The sequence below is a fragment of the Passer montanus genome, unplaced genomic scaffold (genome assembly GCF_014805655.1).
Source record: "Passer montanus isolate IOZ18808 unplaced genomic scaffold, ASM1480565v1 scaffold45, whole genome shotgun sequence".
Classification (NCBI taxonomy): domain Eukaryota; kingdom Metazoa; phylum Chordata; class Aves; order Passeriformes; family Passeridae; genus Passer; species Passer montanus.
In genome coordinates, this window is record NW_024369373.1 from 6,845,565 (window position 1) to 6,864,773 (window position 19,209).

Consider the following 19,209-nt stretch of genomic DNA (forward strand, 5'->3'; position numbering starts at 1 on the left):
CATGGGTGTAGGAACTGAGGCACAAAGTCCAAGTGAAAATATTTCCCTAGGCTGACATGTCATGGTATGTTGTGTGTGTGCAAGCTTTGTATACCAAAGCCATGGCTTGTTACTCCTGACTTGTCTCATGCCTTATTAGACCTTTTAAGTCTTCAGACAACCTTTAGGATTCAGTGGTGCTCCAATCTTGCTTATGTTTTAGTGGCAGACAGGATTTGGCTGCCTCTCAACTCTTGATCTCCTTCGCTTCCCCCCATCCTGGAAAACTTGTCCTTTCCCAAACACCCCCAGCCCCTCAGGCACACAGTGTGGTGCCATTGGTGTCTTGATCTGGTGGAGCTGCAGAGTGGGCAAAAGAGAGTCCAAGGTGGTGGGAGTCACACAACAGCTGAGACTGGAAGGCACCTGTAGAGGTTGTACAGCCCAAGCCCTGAAAAAAGGGACATTGAGCAGGCTGCCAAAGACCATGGCCATTTGGGTCTTTAATATCTTCAACGATGAAGAATCTGCAAAGTCTCTCAGCAGCCTCTTTCATTGTTCAGCTTCTGGAGATCTTCTTTCAGGAACCACACCTGAAACTGTATAATTGGGTTTGGGTGTTCTCTGGAATAAATTGTAGAGGACTTAGCATAAAATCAGGCTTTGAGGTAACAATTGCAGTACCTTTTGCCTGTTGAAACAGAACTGGGAATAGAAAAGCTTCAGTGAAACCTTTTTGAAGATTGTCCTTTATTTTCCATGCTGCTGTTAACTGAAAGAAGACTGATCATTGTTATATGCTCAATGCTACAAGCAAAGAATGACTCACACCAAAGGCCTGGAAGAGAGTCTAAAGCTCTAATGTTGTGAATTGCAGTAATGTCTAATAAGAGATGATGATTTTTTTAAAATACAAGTTAGACTGGAAAACATCCATGGTTATAAACAGTATGGCTTCAGTCATAGGTTTGCACAAAGGAGGTGTAAGCAGTGCACATTTATGTGCCTCAGACAAAACTTTTTTTTCTCAGGGTACTTTACAGACCTGTGGAGTCTTATTTTCACTTTCTCTAGAACAGTTTCATTTTAGTAATATGAGGGGCTTTTAAGCTCAAGGGAATATATCAGTATGTAAGTCCTAAGTGAGACAAAATTACGTTTCTTCTAAGCTATTCCTGAAAGTTTCCTTTTTAATAATGACCAAAAGCTATCATTCCTGAAAAAGTTTTATTGTCAGGGATTTTGTTTGTTTTGGTAGTTTTTGTTTTGTTTGCTTGATTTTTTTGCAAAACACTAATCTAGAATGCTAAACCTGTTCAAAGTCTTTTGACAGGCTTTAAGCCAAAAGAATTATCATCTGTCTCATGTCTCCAATTTTGACTGGACCAGATATGATCTGTTCACCATCCCAGGTCTAAAGATGGCATGGATGAAAAATGAGCACTTTTTGATATGCTGATATGGCAAAAAGTAGAGCATGTATTCATCTGCAATCACCAAATTGTAAACTCTGGGCAATTTAGTAACATCCTGTTGATACTACTGATTTGAAACCAGATCCCTACACTGTGAGGACCACTCTTTGTGTAAAGAATATTGATAAATATAACTCATCTTTTTACTTGAAAATAGATTCAAGTCTAGCTTAAGTGTGGACAACAAGTCAAGCTGTTTTCTGGATTTTTATGTTATATTTTTGCATGGCATTCCAGACCCGCTTAAACTGCAAGGATGCCTTTAATTCTGAAGCTCTGTGAATGATTTTGTCTTGTCTTAGCTGTGATGGGTCAGCAGGGCCAAAAGAAGCAAAACAGAAATTCTGTGCATGACTAAAGGAAAAGATCCTGTTTTAAAGGCTAGCTAGGAGCTGCTGGAAATCTGATGCATAAGGGGTAGCTGAATTTTCTGTTACTCCTCAGAGGTGATTTGAAGAGAGAATGCCCCATAGTGCCATGGTGTTTTAGAAATGGTTCCATTTGACAGCATGGGTGCATTCTGTGGCTGAATCATCTCAGTATTTAATTACCATGCCAGGCACAGATACAGCACAGATGCAGTGGCCTTTCTCAAGGATGACAGTTATTTTTAGTAAGGGAAATGAGACTATCCAAATAGACAGATGTTTATTCTAGTTTTTTTTTGTGCATCATAACTGTAGAAAAAGCCTAATGAAGAATCTTCTTGTTTCTCCAAGATCTACATCTTAGCTCAGCTATATTTAAGGCAACATGAAGGGGGCTGTTATTTTAGTCCCTTGGGATTCATCTGTAAAAAACACAGCAGCTTGTGCTGGCTTTCATCCAGCTTTGCTGCTGGCAAAACATGTCTCTTCAATCTCTTTGTACTCTCAGCTACATGACCAAAATCCTGTTTAGCCAGTTTTTCAAACTGGTGTTCAAAGTCTCTCCTTCCCTCTCACCACCTTTTCTCTAAGAACTGTTTTAGGTTTCATGGAGGCAAGTATACAGAGCAGCTTGTTTGATTCTTCCTCTTCCCTCTGTTCAGTTTTTTATCTTGGTGTGGAATTATTGAACATATTCCTTTAAATAAGGAATGAATCATCAGAGCTTTGCTGGAGAGACTGAGCTGGTGGAATAAGCAAGAAAGGTGGAGGATGATGTTAATAGACTGGTTCTTGCAGTCAAAATGAGGTTGCAAGATGCAAAGAGGTAATTAAGAGTGTGTAAGTGCTGTGGAAGGAGCAGATGAGCAGGGCAGACAGGGTGTGTGAGCTTGGTGGGGGCAGCATTGAGGTGGGGCAGCTTTGCCTGCTGGAGTGGGGGCGTGCTTGGACGGCAGCATGAAGGTGAATGACAGCAGCTAAATAGCTGAGATGGATTTTATTAGTGGAGTGAAGGAGATGGGGATGGAATTTATGAAATGACAGAGTTGTGGACAGGTTGTTCAACATGTGAGACAGAAAGAGGTAATGTAAATCTGGTGCTGGTCTTAACTTGTCCTTTGCTTGCCCCATTTGGGTGGGTGCCGGTTCAAGGCTGTCTTTTGAAATGCTGCCTGAAATCTGTGGTGCAAGAAAGGAGGCTGAAGATGGCTTTTCCTGGGCAATGCTGAATTGCTTAACTGGTGTGGCTTGTTGTGCTGAGTAGTGTGGCTTTACAAACACATCTGCCCTAGCTTATTTCACACGTTTGACACATGTGTTGCATGTATCTATTGCCTGAAAGACCTGAGGGTCCAGTGTAATCTATAGCAGCAGGAGCTGGTCCACAGCTATGCCTTTCATACTCAGCCTCTGCAGAATCAGGAGACATCTCCTGTGGATGAAAGAAGCTACTTCAGGTTGATGTCAAATATCTGTCATTCCTCTGGTGCTATTTTGCCCTGTGCTCTGATCCTGAGTGAATCTTCCCATTGACTCTGCTACCCCCTCCTCTCCTCAGCTAACCCATGCCATAGCTGTGCTGGTTTGGATAACAAAGATTGCTTATGTCTCCTGACTATTCTTCCCACAGTCTTCTTGCCCTCTTCCAGAGCAGTACACCCCAAAGTTTGAAACAGGCTGTTTTTAAAATAGAAGTTTCTAAATAAGCTCCCAGCAAGGTCTGCCAACCTTGTGGCAGTTTATCTAAGGCACTTTAAGCTGCTGGCATTTGGTAAGAAAAGTAGAGTATTGTTTTGACATGTTGATTGTTCCATTGGAAAGGAGTTTGCAATGTTGAATGTTATCACTGACATTTAATAAATATGCAGTGCAAATACTTACTTACACTTGGTAAAAATAAAAACAAATGCTGATCCTTGGGAGTTCTTTAAACCTTAGTACACTTGGAATTCTGGGCTTATCAGTGTCCTTATGCAATATTTTACTACTCTGGCATCTTCTCAGTACTGGCTTCTGAAAATATCTGTGTTGTCTTTTCAGCTGTAGCTTGTGTGGGAAACACCACCTGGAAAAAATGTGAATATTTCAGTGCAAGTCTTGATTTTTACTAATGTGACTTACACCATTTGACCTGAGCATTTCCTCCCTTGTGCAAACATTTTTCTCCTTTAGTTTTCTAACTTGATGAAGTATTTTTTTATCTACAGTTCTTACATTTTGTATGTACAGCAGGAGGCTGCTTACATTTGCTGCTTTCTTCAAATTGTGTGGATTAGATTTCTCCTTGTATCTGATCAAAATTGCTTCCTAACTGCACCCTGTATTAGCTCTTGAGCATCTTCAGTAACACAGGGTACAAAGTTGAAGGTTTGAGGAGTGTTTTATTGCTGTTCATCAGGAAAACTGCTTCCTTTCAGCAAGAATCCCTGTGCACCCCCTCTGGAGGCTGATTCCTATCACCATTTCCAACCCCTTTTTACAAATATTTGCTCTTTACTGTGCCCATTAGTTAAAAACAAACAAACAAAAAGAAAAAAAAACCCACCAAAACAAAACCTAACCAAACAAAAAACTAGTAAGTTGCTGCATTTAGTAAGAAGGCATTTCTCATGTGTGTTATTGTGGTGAGAATATTTGTTGTTGGTCTGTGACTGTGGCTGTCCACAGAACTACTTTTCTGAAGTGGTTCCTCTGGAGTCCACTGGAATTTTCTTCTTTTTCTGTTGTTTACTTATCAACTGAGGTATTTTGAGCATTCTCAGATCTCAATTTTCTGACTTTAAATCATCTTTGAACAATAACTGGCTTTAAAACCTCAGGTTCTTCAAGACTTCAGCTTGTGGTAGGACCACAACCCGTGGTAGCAACTGGGAGGAAACAGGCTTTGGGAATCTGCAAGTTTGGGTTGGTTGATTTTTAGTTAGTTATTTTGTCTGTGTGTTTGTTCTTTTTGTGTGTTTTGGTAGCGTGCAGAGAATTGCATTATAAAGGTTTTTGTTTTGGGTGGATATTCACTCTTCTTATAGTTTCAAATACTTCTCTGCTATTAACTTCACTTTAGAGATATGTCCATATCTATATCTGTAAATATATCTGCAAATGAAGCAACTTAACACAAAGTGCTGGGCTGAGTGCCCCTCAGTTCCCTGTTTTGATGTGTAGTACCCACTACTACAGGATTCTGAACTCAGAATGGCAGTGGAACTCTGTTCAGCTGCCCAGGCCTAGAAAAGGGCCTGGATTGGTTTGAGCAGTTATTTTGAAACAAAGCCTGGGAAATCATGTCTCTGCTCCTTCTAAATCATGTTCAGTACCTGTGTTTTCCCTTGTGGAGCCTTATCTTTGGGCTGCAGGTGCTGCAGCACTTGTTCACACTGCGTTCTGTGTAGCTGTGGGATCAGGTCATTAGGACATCATCTTTCCTGAGCAGAGACTGTAATGATGTAAACTGTCACATGTGTTATGATAAAACAAACCAACTCTTTTTTCTCCCCATACACAGGTTAAAAGACAGCACAAAGATATTGTCTGAGTCTCAAGTCAACTTGTAATTTGCTTTTGGGGGTGGTTGTTTTGGAATTATAAGCTGTTGCTGAGAGCAGTGGGTGGCTACTGCATCGTGATTGTAATTATTGCTTTGTTTGTGAGGTGATGCTTTCCTGGGAGGGAGTAGCATCAAGAGGGAAGCTTAGAATAATTACATTTGTACCCTCGAAAATTAGTTAACAAGCTACTGCTTACTGATACATGTAGGTACTATAATATGCTAGCTGACTTATTAGGAGCTAGGAATTTAACACGGGTGTAGAGTAATAAAAGGCTGGAAACTGTTATCTAAGGATGGAAAATAACATAGAATAAGACAGCTGGAGCCCTTTCCTCTTGAGAATTAATCTGCTGGGGGTTAGCCGTCCTAGAGCTAGGAATAATTTTTTTAAATCTAGTATTCATAACACTTTATCTCTACCAAGAACTTATTAGCTTGGACATGACTTGATTATAATTTTACTTTTGAAGGTATTAGATCACTATTTGTTTGGGTTTTCTTAATATATTACTTTTGAAACATTATTAAATCATGATGGGTAGTGTTCTTTTTGTTTGTTTTTCAAGTTAAACAATTATTAAGGACATAAAGTCAAAGGTGCTATAGGTGAAGAAAGGGTATTGCAAAATCAGTATTGTGATTTATCTTCAAAGTTTTTGGTTTTTTAAAAAACTTAAATTATAGTTAGTCCAGATTTTGTACATTACCAATATAATATGATAATTTTTCATATGAACTCATAATTCTGCAATATCTTCCTAATTAGTCTCTTTACTATGTTCTGTGAGTTCTTGTTTGCTATTCCACAAATGCATACCATTTATTTACTTACTGTAATCAGGAGCCTATGTCTGTTCTCCATCGTGTTTTTCAAAAACTTTTACAAAATATTGAATTACTTTATCACTTTTTTTTAAAAAAGTGCTGAAGTAATGGCAAGTGCATGAAATTATCAGTCAATACAATGAAATTTTTCACTTCATTTTCCAGTTTAGTCAGCTGGTATCCAGTGATTTGAAAGTACTTGGAAGGAGCTCTTACACACTCTGCAGTGATGGCCAGCTACTCATCCGACAAGTTCTCCACCCAGAAACATCCAAGAAGGTACAAGATCAGAACTGGTGCAGAGAGGCAGCACTGGGAGGGCAGTGATACAATTCCACCTGGGAACTGGAGTGTCCCCTCCCTGCCTGAGCCCTGAGTAATTTTAGGCACTTGCTCTTGAAAGTCAGCCACACTACTTGGACTCCCAGATGAGCATATGGAAGAGGAACATTAGGAAAAACAGGATAGGGACAGAAGCAATACAAACAAGTACCTTGAATTCTATGTGTAGAGTGGAAACAGAGGTGCAGACCAAACCTCAGCAGAGGTGATGGAGAACTATTGCTTTGCTTAGGCCTGTGTTAAACCAGTGTCCTGTGGAGGGTAAGCACACAGGTGGTGGTGTGGCCTGGCAGTGGTTCCCCATCTGCATTTATTCAGTGGGAAGCAGAGCTGCATCTTGTTTGCTACTCCCACTTGAAGCTGCAGTTTCTGCTCCAAGTTCCTGGAGGGTTTAGAGCACCCTGTCATGCACAGGGAGGAGAACATTGCCATTGTGCAAGGTGGTGGCTCTTGAGTTTGCTGGCTTAGCAGGGTCTGCAGGAGCCCCACAACAATAAGAGCTGCTGACATGGAAGGAGCTGGTTAGTTGTTAATTTTTTGTCCTGAAAGTTGCTGAAAGGGATTTTGTATTCTGTGACAATATTTATTTAAAACTTGTCATCATGATTTGGCACAAATCTGTTTTTCAGTGTAGCCACAAAAGATAAAATAGTGTCAAAAATGGGCATTAAGCAGCAAAATGTAGATATTTTTAAATATTTTTTCCCAGCCATCCTCTCCAGCTGTTTTGCATGGGTCTGACTCCCAGAGGCTATTTGACTTTGTTCCTGTAGAGATCCAGTTCTGTAGAGTTGTGGAATTTGAACTGTGTTACAAAGGAGCCAAACTGCCCTGTCACCAGCAAGTTGGTGCCGTGGAACTACGTGATTTCTGAGAGTGCCTCATTCTGTTCCAAAGTATTAACTGAAATTTAAAAGGATAGCATGTATAAAACAAACATTTTTGCCTTCCTTGTAGAACTGCGTGTTGTCAGACTGCTTCTATTCCTTTTATGATCTGCGCAAAGAATTCCACACTTGCTACCCTAGTTCAGCCGCCGTGAAAGATCAGACTATCAAGACCATGGCAGAATGTATCCTTTTGCTGCAGCTTATATCCCACAATCACTTAAGTTCCTTGAATTTTATCTCTGTGATTGAGTTTAGAAGACTAAAACTAGATGTGGGTTTTATAAACTCATGGGTAAAGTGAAAGGAGTGTGTGTCAGGGGAGTGGCTCTGCTTGTAATTCTTTCTTTCCCCCAAGCTGAATCTAATTGATTTCTAAACCATATTTAGTAAATCTGCCAAAGAAAAGCATCACTTGCATTGGTACTTGATCTTAAAGGAAAAGCTGAGCTGTCAGTGGGCTTTTTCAGCACCAGCTGGCCTGCAGGTTTCCACTGTTTGCAAATAATGGTTATTTTGCATGATCCTGACTACACTGAGTTTAAAATAAAGTAAAAACAAAACACAAACAATACCCTACACCTTAGTTCAAATTAGAGGGATTGTTTGGGCCCATCTGAATGGGATTGAAGTTCAGTTATGTTTCCTTTCTTGGACTGTTAACTTTGCAATTATGTAAGCTCTCAATACTTTTCAAACTGTTGTCTGTTGAAGTGAATATAAACCAGTTTATGAGCAGTGTAACATGTCTAACAGCCACATGTCCCTGCTAAGACCGGTACATTTGATTATTAGTTCTGTGCTAATATCAGGAAAGCCTTATGACTTGTTTACAAAGGATTGTGCAAACCTGTTATTTTCTATAATCACCTGTTTAGATCTAGGCTTAGGGACAGATGAAGCAGAGGAGGACTTTGGCGTGTGGCAAGTGAAGACCATGGTGGCTATCATTTTCAGCATGCTTTCAGAAGGTTGTAGTAAGTTAACTATTTACACTGAAAGCTGAAATCCTTCTTTTCTGAAAGAATTGGCAGTGATGCTGTCATTCTTAAGTAATCTCTGACTCTGGTTATATTTAACCTTCCTGTTTTGTCACAGATCACGTATTTACTGAGCCTGAAACTGTGAAGCACAAGTATGAAACAGGTCCTTGGTAAGTGCCCTTGTCACGGTTGTTTACAAACAAAGATGAGTCTTGTGTACAGCAAGGAAAGCTTGTGAATATTTCCCCATGGTCATGTGAAAGCAGGCTGGCTCCTGAGAACAGCCCAGTGTACTCAGTGCACAGTCACTGCAGTGCAGCCAGACCGTGGCTGCCATGCTGAATGCTGTACTTTAGTCCATCTCTTTAAAGTCACTGCAAGTTAAATGCTCTTTGTTCTCTTGCTTCTGTTTTGCATGGCAGCAAGGCTGGCTTATCTTACCCAGGTGAAGAAATATTTGTGAACTTTCCCTAAGTCAACAGGGCTGATGGCCAGTGCACCCTACATGAGCTGAGCTCTGTGGTGGTTTCCAAAGTGGTTTTACATTCTCAACTGGGTGTTGGGTTTAGGGATGAAGGAATAGGTTGGCTCATCTGTACAAATGCATTTCAGTGACCAGACTGAAATACCTTAGGCTTAAGTAATTTGTGTTGCTTGAACTGCTAGATCTTTCAAATAAAATTAATTCAGTTCCTCATTACATTGAGGCAGTTTTCCTTTTTTTTTATTTAAGGAATTGCAACGTGGTGACAACATTGTGCAATCTACAGTGTTATAGATATAAGGGATTATCCAAGTTATCTTCCCTTTCTTTATTGAAAGGAATAATCGAGATAGGAAAGTCTCAACAGAAAATATGCTCCCAATTTACAATTCAATTAGTTGCAATCTGAAGTTTGATAAAATATTGGCAAACCCGGATGAAAGCTTACTTTGTCTTGTTTTTTCTTTCTGTGCAGTAGTAAATCTGAAACTGTGGACAGTGAGACAGTAATACGTGCCAGAGGTTTGCCATGGCAGTCTTCAGACCAGGATATCGCTCGATTTTTCAAAGGACTCAACATTGCCAAGTAAGATAAGGAGAATTTGCCTTGCTTTATCACTTTGCCTTTAATAGCAAGTTCCTTTAATATTTGCTTTACACACATCCCCCACTCTCCCCACTGGAGTCCTTCAGTCTTTCCCCACTTGACCTCTTCCCACGCTGTGGCCATGACACCAGAACAGGTTCACCAGCCTTAGGGGTGCAAGAAAAAGTTTTGAAATGTGTGAAGAAGAAAAGAGACTTGTCAATTAAAAACCAATATAATTCATTTATTGCTAGTATCAAAAGGGAGAAACTCCTTTGCATTAATCAAAGCAGAGGCCAAGACATGAAAAAAAGCTTTAATTTCGTGCCAACTTATTATTGTTCTATACCTCCTAAACAGGCCACATTCAAAAACTTCTAAGTACTCTTTGGAATAAATTTTCATATGATTCATGTGTATACCTATGTATAGATTTATGTGTATACATATATATGAAGAGAGTGAGGTTATTTAGCATACCTGTCACTTAATATATATTCCACCTCCAACACTGAGAAAATATAACTTTTTTATTTAGAGTGATGAGGAAGTTCAAATGTGCATCTCTGAGATAATAGGAAGGACAAATTTGAAGGCATACCTGTCACTTAATATATATTCCAGACCTCCAACACTGAGAAAATACAACTTTTTTATTTAGAGTGATGAGGAAGTTCAAATGTGCATCTCTGAGATAATAGGAAGGACAAATTTGAATCTTTATGGGAATTGAGAAAGTGGTGAACCACAACATGAGATCCATGGTCTCAATGAAGCAGATTTTAAAGTATAAATTTATTACAAGAAAAATTAAATTTTGGACAGTAGCAATTTCTTTTCTGATCTGTAATCTTCGTGTTTAAGTCTGATTCCTTTACTATTCTTACACAGTTATTTATTAAATGTATTGAAGGTTCAGAGTAAGCTTATGTTTGTTGGCTTTACCTTCCAGAGGTGGTGTGGCGCTTTGTCTGAATTCCCAAGGAAGAAGAAATGGGGAGGCTTTGGTTCGGTTTGTCAATTCTGAACAGAGAGACCTTGCCCTGGAAAGGCACAAGCATCACATGGGTAGCAGATACATTGAGGTAAAAAGTTGTGACTTGAAAAAATCTTAGCCGAACATTTTCAGGTTTCTCTCCTATGTTCTCATTTAAAACCGAACTGCGCTTCTGTTTTGCTCAAAGTACCAAAACACAATTATATTGCTTGTGAACGTGTGTGTGCGGTTTAAAGCTGAACATTGTGATATTCATGTGGAATTTTTTGTTCTTTCTTTCAAGGTTTACAAAGCAACTGGGGAAGAATTCTTAAAAATTGCAGGAGGTAAGTGATGCTGGAGTTCAGTGTGATTGCTTAAGTTCATAGGAATGTTGTTCAAGTTCTTGTTTTTTTCCTTGACTGAGGATGCAAATGGATAATGAAGTAGCTTTTCCTGTTTTACCTTCCAAGAATGTTTGACCCTGTCAAGTTCTGTTTTCACCTGGTTGAAACTGAGCTGTGAGCATTTGAGCTGTGATGTTCACAGACTCCTCCCCCTGGGAGGAAGGCCAGCCTTTGCAGTGGAAGCATCCATGTATCTTGTATTATCACAGTAATCTCATCTTTGCTCAGATTTCATTAAAATATGAAGCACTTGCAGATTAAGAAGTTTTTCTCTCAAAACAGATTTCTGACAGTTAGTAGTGTTTTGGGTCTTGTCTGGGTTTGTTCCTGGCTGCTTACCTACTGCATTCTTCCTTAGTGCTTCCCTGCTGCTGCATCCCCTGGAACTGGGTGCCCAGCACTGACCACATGATCTTGGCTGACCATGTGCTGTTATCTCTGCCAGGCACCTCCAATGAAGTGGCCCAGTTCTTATCCAAGGAGAATCAAGTTATCATCAGGATGAGAGGCCTTCCCTTCACTGCTACTCAGGAAGATGTCTTGGGGTTCCTGGGGCCGGAGTGCCCAGTCACAGGAGGGAAAGAGGGACTTCTCTTTGTCAAGTACCCAGATGGCAGGCCCACAGGAGATGCATTTGTGTTATTTTCCTGTGAAGAATATGCACAGAATGCACTTAAAAAGCACAAAGAAATTCTTGGAAAACGTTACATTGAACTCTTCAGGAGCACAGCAGCAGAGGTCCAACAGGTTGTAACAATTGGTTGTGAGACTCAAAACTGAACAGTTGAAACATTTCTTCTAATGCTTGCACACAAATATGTTGTAGACAACCATGAACATTTATGATATGAAAAATGGCAAGAAAGGTCAATACATATTTCCTAATGATCATGGAAAATTGTGCAGCACTGGTTTTGCTTTGTTTGGGGAAGGGCTGTTTGTTTTGGGGTCTTTTTTTAAGCTGCCACTGCCTGGATGTTTGTTTTTTTTTACCATCCTTCAGACTATAATGGGAAAATAATTGCATATTTTTCTTCTCCTTAAAGGTTGACTGAAATCACAAAAATAATTCCAGAAATATAGTAGATTGATAGTATTGTAGTAATGCTTTTTGAAAATCTGCAGTATTGTCTTTAAATGCCAGTCTCCATGTACAGAATTTCTAATATTAAATCCAAATATGGAGGCATGAAATGAGCAGCTGCTTTCTTGGAAAGTAAGAATCAAGGGGATGTATCTTAATTTTTTTGGTGAAAGGAAGTAATTTTTTTTCCCTGAGGTAATTTATTTCCTTTTTTCCCCTATCCTTCACCATCATTACTTTCTTAAACTGGCAAAACCATTTTATTTCTTCACCAGCTTGTCCCTATGAAAAACATCAGTCATTTCTTCCTGACACAGAATATTTCTAGACTAGTGGCTCCAGAGGGAACCATTATTAGATTTGGTCTGGTCTTTGCATAACCACTGGATATAAAAATGTAATACAGTCGCTGTGCAACTTATGTGACAGGTGAAGTCTTTCTGTAGAAGGGATGGGGCAAGGGAAAGAATATCCACACTTGTAGATCATTGCTACTACTGTGGTATGGATATTACAACAGCCAAGAATCTGTGTGCTGGGAAGATTGGGAAGTGGCATTTCCCCCTCCTCCACAGCTTCCCTCCTGAGAGACAAGGAAGCAAAATCCTCTAAGGAACAAAATCACCCTGTCACAGCAACCAAGTCTCTGCTCCCACTTTTTTTAGGGAGACCTGGATATAACTTACATTCTACCGATACATCATTGCTTCTTCCTCTATGACAGCTCTCTAGGCTGACACCCAAACTTTTTTGCTGCTTGGGCAAGATATTATTTCTTAGGAAATTATGGGCTACTTGTTTGAGTAGTTACAAGTAAAGCCTGCTCTCATCTGTTTAGTGTTAGTACAAAGTAATTGCAATATTCTCCACACAACTGAGAGAGGTTTTTGTCCTGAAATGCATTACAAGGAGATTCTTGAAACAAACTTCCTAAGCCAAATCACTTTAAAAAAACCCTAAAGCTTTGTAACCTGTTTTTGGTACCTCTTTCAGTAGAATGTGTTTATTTGTGATAATCATCACTAAAAATGGTTTTCAGCAGTAAGCCCCTACATGTGTCATATGTTCCCTTTGTCATTTGGAAATGAGTCAAGAGAAAATGTTGACATCAAAGTCTCCTATAGTCTTATCTTTAATTCTTATTTTTTCCTCAGAAAATCTGTACTTGGAGATGAGCACTGGGGTTAAAAAAATAAGCACCCTCACTTAACCAACCAGGTTTAAGAATAAATTATAATTAGTGCTTTTACTTACTAGCTATTTCAGGTCTCAGTTCTTTTAAAATGACTGGTTTTAATTTACCCTGATTTAACTAAGAACTGTATGTGGCAATACTAGTTTATTAGCACAGATGTGATTTTCTGCATTGTTTTTTGAGATACTATAAACAGTAATTGGCTTTTAACTTTTTTTATATTGACATGAGAAAAGTCCGTTATGAGGGTCTGGCAAATTGAATTTGTTAGCCTTCCCCTCTCTGAGTTTAAAATTTTTAAATGCCCGACAGGAAACTAACTGCAATAATTTGGCATAAGAAGGTTTTGTTGGAAATAGTTTTATGAGAACTGCTCTGTGCTCAGACAGATGATTGTAAATCTGCATTGCTGTGGGTTTTTTGCCAACAGGTACTTAATCGATACATGTCAACACCTCTTATTCCAACTCTTCCAACTCCCATCATTCCAGTCATACCCCCACCATACACCATCGCCACGGGCAGCGTCCGCGACTGTGTGCGGCTCAGAGGTCTTCCTTACACTGCTGGCATTGATGACATCCTGGAATTTATGGGAGATGCCACGGGGGATATCAAGCCCCATGGAGTTCACATGGTCCTTAACCAGCAGGTAACAGCATTTTGCATGGGAGGAATAACTTTGCATTGGCTGAACAGGTTAGAAGTCAGGGCAATTTACCTGATCTTGGCTTTGCTCTTCTCCAGCCTTGGGAAATTACAATGTTCTCTTCGTCTGTCTTTGCCTCATTTCCCTTCCCCTTTTACATACATCTTTGCTTTTCTCTCTCTGTATGTATATATGCATCAGCCTGGGGAAGATGAAGCTTGTTCTTTGAATGGTAACCTTATCCTGGAGGCTGTTTTCGGCCAGAGGCTGGAGATACATGACAGAAATCTCTCCTTTAGATGGCATAGCTGTTCTGTCAGCTTCAGGGTTCCTGCTGTGTTGTTTGAGTGTTCTTTGTGTCAAAATGAGCTTTTTCTAACTTGATTAGCAGTTGCTTAGGATTTAAAGAGAGTTGATAATTAAAAATTGTGGTTTGGGTGTATTTTAATGATGTGATCATAGATATATTTTCCCTGTTGTCTTGTGTTAAAAATAAGTTCTCAATGACAGAAATACTGGGGTATTAAAGAAAACAAATGAGAGATCTACTATATTTGTTTAGGGGTTTTTTTGGTGTATTTTTTTGGTTAAGGAAGTTCTTTTGTATTTTATATAGACAGGTATATCTGTCAGATTGCAGAAAATCAGACCTGGAAATCAACTTCTGATGTAGCTATGGACTTTACTAAAGGATCTGGAACTTTATGCTGTTTTACTATTACCTTGAAAGTAGTTGTAGGGAAGGCCAGGCTCTTCCTAGAGCTTCACAGCAAAAGAATAAGAGACAATGTGAACAAACTACATCTAAAAAACCCCATTCCAGCTGATGGAAAAGGGAAAAAATAAAATCAGAATGAGAAGTTAGCTAAGCACCTGAACAGGTTCCCAGAGGTGATATAGAGCCTTCACCCCTGGAGATGCTCAGATTTCAAGTGGAGAAGGCCATGAGTGGCCTGACGTAAATTGAAAGTTAGTCCTGCTTTGAACAACTTTTGGATGAGAGACCTCCAAACTTTTTTTCATGCTACACGATGCTGTTTCTTTCTGCAGAGGACTGAAGTAGCATTGTGTTAACTGGGCATTTGTTGCATGAGTCTTGATTTTTCTGCTCGTAAATGGAATTGTTGAGTTGTGAGTCACTTGTGCCAGAAAAGGAATAACGATACAGGCTTTCAGTAGATGTTTGATCTTAGTCCTTTCTGCATTTCTTGTGATCTGGGTGATTTCATGACAGACTGACCTACAATTACTTCCCCACCTCCCCTAGGGACGACCGTCAGGTGATGCTTTTATCCAAATGAAATCTGCTGACAAAGCCTTTATGGTGGCTCAAAAATGTCACAAAAAAATGATGAAGGACCGTTATGTGGAAGTATTCCAGTGTTCTGGAGAGGAGATGAACTTTGTTTTAATGGGTGGCACTTTAAATCGTAGTGGCTTATCCCCACCGCCATGTAAGTTACCATGTAAGTCTCCAATTCTTCTGCTCTCTGCTGCTAAAGGCTGATATGTGGTAGGTGCTGAAGCTTTGTGGCCTTTCACCTTTTGACTCGGGTTTTGCCATGATCAATAATCATCCATCTGTGTACATGCTAAGATTGGAATTGTTCCCTTTGGGCAATAATGGGACTGATCAGAGGCATTTTTATTGTATTTCCGGTGGTGAGTAGAGGGCAGCAAGGCCTTGCCAGTGAAATTGTTGCACACTTTGCTTTTTATGGGTGTACTGTTCTTCTGAGCTCTGCAGTAGACTTGCCTGTAGTGAAACCTACTTGGAATGAGAGGGATTTTTAAAATGGGGAGAAGTTCTATATTCCAGCTGCCGATGAGTGCTCTTGCTATCTTGCCTCAGAGCATTGAGAAGGTACTCTTTGGGCTTATTTTTGAAGGAAAACACCCACTGGGATGATATATTAACCAACCATAGAGTGGTGAAGTTGGATGGCTTTTAATTTTTTTATTTTAAGATGACAGTGACCCTTACTGAGGAGCTATAATGGAATTTTACTGTATTGTTCTAATTAGTCTCACTACCAAATCACAAAGCAGATACTGGTGTGTATTTGCAAAATAGTAAAAAGCTGCCAAATATAGTATATAAAACAAATTTGACTGCACACCAAGCCAAGTTTATTGTTCCTGTACAAATTAGGTATTTGTTCATCAAAATGCATTAGACTAGTGATCTAGTGGGGTATTCTCCCTTCCATTTGTTATATCCCAAAAATGCTTTTTGAAGTCACAGAAAGCTTATACATGAAGTCTCATGGTCAGTAGTTATGGATGCCCATGTGTGCATCCATGTGGATGCCCAAGCACTATTGTGGTGCTTTTGTCCCACAGAGTACAACTTCTGTTAGAAAACACCAGGGTGTGTTGGTGTGCACGCCTGCTTTCTCTATGCACATGGCTTTATGCTTTCTTTTATTAACTCTGAAGCTCCCTACTTTCCATTTACATATAGACAAGGCTGCTCAGATCTAGGAGCTCTAAACTTTTAGGAATTACTCATTCCAAATGCCCTGGCTGTTATTCGTGGCACTGTAGCAAAGGTCTCCAGGGGAGAGGCTAGAGAGCAGTCTTTGCTCAAGTGTTCATCAACCATGCCCAGATGGTTTTAATCACATTGCTGTAGGAGTTACTCATCTGAGAGTTCTCCATTCTGATTGCTTTTTTGTTGCTGTGTCCTGGTTTGGTTTTAGGTCTTTCTCCACCAGCTTATGCTGCTTTCCAAACAGCAGCTGTGATCCCAGCAGAGGCAGCAGCCCTTTACCAGCCACAAGCCCTCCTGCCATCCACCAGGACGCCCCAGGCCTCTGCAGCTGCTCCTCCAACTGTTACCTACTACCCAGCCCAGGCTGCTCAGCTTTACATGAACTACACAGCTTACTATCCCAGGTAACCCTGAGATTTCACTGCTCCTCTTGACCTTTCATCCCAGTGCAGTAGGTGACTGTGGTCACCTGTGAACAGCTCTTAAATTTGTACTTCTAGTGTAGGTAGTCCTGGGAACTTAATGTTCAGCAACAGAGACAGAAACCATTTTATCTGTTTCTCTGTGACCTTGTAATGGGGTTCATCTCCTCTGTAGGTTCTGCTTGAATCTCATGATAACATCAGCCAAAAAGGGGATTTTTGGCACTGAGACAATGTCATCAAGGCAGTTCTATTTATTGGCCAGAAGAGGAGCTGTGTTAATCCACATCTCTACCCTCACCTCTTAGTTTGTTCTTTTAATTACAATACTCTTTTCGTGCTGAAAGATCATCATAGGTGTGTACTAGGTTTGATTTTGTACATCAATGAGACCAAAGAACATTTTTAGATGTGTAAAAATGCAAAGCAAAGCAAATCTCCACCTTTTCCCTTTCCACAGATGGTATCAGCATGAGTCACTGAAGTCTGGTACAGGGGTTGTGGGGAAATGCTTGTTCACTGATAGCTCCTAGGCTGTGTAACACTTGCTAGATTGAGTATCTGGTTTTGCTAAATGGGCCCTGGCCCTGGCAAGATGGAGATGCTAATTACTCACTCTTTTGTGGCTCACAAATGCCAGATTTAGGTGTTTTCCTCCTTTTCCTACTATGGCTCACCCCTCCCCATTATTTCTTTGTGTTTTTATTAATGATCTTAAAACAAGTCATCTGCAGCTACTTTTTCTACTCCCCTGTGAAATAACAAATGCCACTCCTTATGTCTTTAACTACAAATGCTTGCTATTTTCCCTTCTCTCCCTTCTCTAAAAATAGATCATGAGATGCGGAAGAGAAATTAAGAAAGTCCACAAAACAATCCACATCAAGACTCTTTGTTTTTCTGTAGTATTTGGATTCTTTTTCAAATCTAAATTTTCAGTTTTATCTTTGCCTACTGTGAGCAGTAGAACCAGTTATTGGTTTTTGTAACAATTTTGCTGCCTCTCTCTCTTTCAGTCCTCCAGTATCTCCTACCACGGTGGGGTACATTGCAGCTCCTCCAGGAGCTGTGGCAGCTGCTGCCACTGCCACCCACACTCCGATCCTGCCCCAGCCTGGAGCCTTGGTCCGGATGCAGGGCTTGCCATACAACACAGGAATGAAGGAGATTCTCAGTTTCTTCCAGGGGTACCAGGTTAGTATGCAGCCCTCTCCTTGAGATGGGATTTGGACCTCTGAGTATGGGCCAATGGAGGCCAAACTGAGCAAGCAAGAGCTTTTGGAAACTGCCAAACAAGTGTGCAAGCTGCATGTTGTATATTTAACTGGCAGACTGAAGAGTAACACACGATTTGCCTTCTTATTAAATAGACAAACCCTGATCTGGGAGCAGTGATTTGGTGTCTGGGTTTGGGGTTTGAGTTTGAAGACATCAGAGCCCCATTGTGAGAGGGGCTGCCACAACAAAGTGGGGACTGCCAAAAGTTTTCAGTCCTGGCCACTTGGTGATGGGAGCCTTTTGGTTGGGTCAGTGTTTGGCCTTCAACACTGAAAGTTTGCTGATTGCTAATACAGAGAGCTGTGAGCTGGGTGTGGTGACTTGCAAAAGGAGACACAGCTGTCTTGGTCAAACACTGTTTCAATTGCTAATTATTTTGGTTACATGTTTCATTAAAGCTGTATTACATTGCAAACTAAAGGAAATCTGTATTATCCATGCTGTCCATACTGACAGCAAATATACTGTAAGTAATATCAGTCTGTATGGACTGATGGAATGCTCTCAGGTGAGCAAATGAATTTAACCTCTTGATAAGTTAAAAAAAAAAAAGGCACCAGCTACAAACACTGTTTTCCAGCAGCTCTTATTTGATGTCTTCTGCCTTTTGTCTCAGAGGATACTGTATCTATATCCATGATTTGTCATGACATGTTTGCTAAAAGGAAAGGTAATTGAATATGGTATGTTCTGGTGAGTATTTAACTCCTGTGTGTAACAGCACGTACGCAGTTCCAACTCTGCCCTTTTGGGTACTACTTGGAAGTCCTGAGCTAAAATCCTCTGTGGCTCTCAAACCCCACTGCAAGTATGCAAGTGATTTGTGTCAAAAGACAATAATCTTTGCATGTTTGTCCTTCAACATTCTGGGATAACAGTGATATTGCAAGAGGTAATAGGAAACATTCTGGTTGGGTATATTTTCTTTCTTTAAACCTTTAGATTCTTAGAAGACAATGAGCTTTAATTTTTTGAGCCAGATATCTGGTATGCAAATGAATGTAGACTGAGAACAGATGCTTAAATGTTTATGTTCCAAGTTTTTGTATTTGGAAGATGCAGTGCTCTACCTGTTGTGTTCTCTTTGAATGTTACATTTATGATTTGAAAGCAGTTTTGTATACTCAGTTTTTCAGTGGATAAAGATTGTCACATAAAAAGAGCAGTGAATTTGGACAAACAGTAAAAAGAAACTGCATATTGTTGTATTTTAGGGCTTTTTCTTCCA

At 40.0% G+C, this 19,209-nt stretch overlaps 1 protein-coding gene across 5 annotated transcripts in view; it reads left to right on the top strand.

Annotated features, from left to right (window-relative positions):
* ESRP2 (epithelial splicing regulatory protein 2) overlaps positions 1–19,209 on the top strand; it is a 42,839-nt gene that overhangs the window by 13,449 nt on the left and 10,181 nt on the right. For 2 of the 5 annotated variants that reach the window (XM_039721452.1, XM_039721450.1), the window contains exons 4-15: positions 6,360–6,473; positions 7,494–7,608; positions 8,302–8,400; positions 8,522–8,576; positions 9,366–9,476; positions 10,429–10,561; positions 10,757–10,799; positions 11,305–11,606; positions 13,569–13,790; positions 15,055–15,241; positions 16,490–16,685; positions 17,720–17,897. In XM_039721452.1, coding sequence (XP_039577386.1) covers positions 6,360–6,473; positions 7,494–7,608; positions 8,302–8,400; positions 8,522–8,576; positions 9,366–9,476; positions 10,429–10,561; positions 10,757–10,799; positions 11,305–11,606; positions 13,569–13,790; positions 15,055–15,241; positions 16,490–16,685; positions 17,720–17,897 — 1,755 coding nt within the window. Of the gene's footprint in view, positions 1–6,359; positions 6,474–7,493; positions 7,609–8,301; positions 8,401–8,521; positions 8,577–9,365; positions 9,477–10,428; positions 10,562–10,756; positions 10,800–11,304; positions 11,607–13,568; positions 13,791–15,054; positions 15,254–16,489; positions 16,686–17,719; positions 17,898–19,209 lie in introns of all 5 variants that reach the window. The other 3 variants (XM_039721448.1, XM_039721451.1, XM_039721449.1) reach the window with 2 other exon arrangements.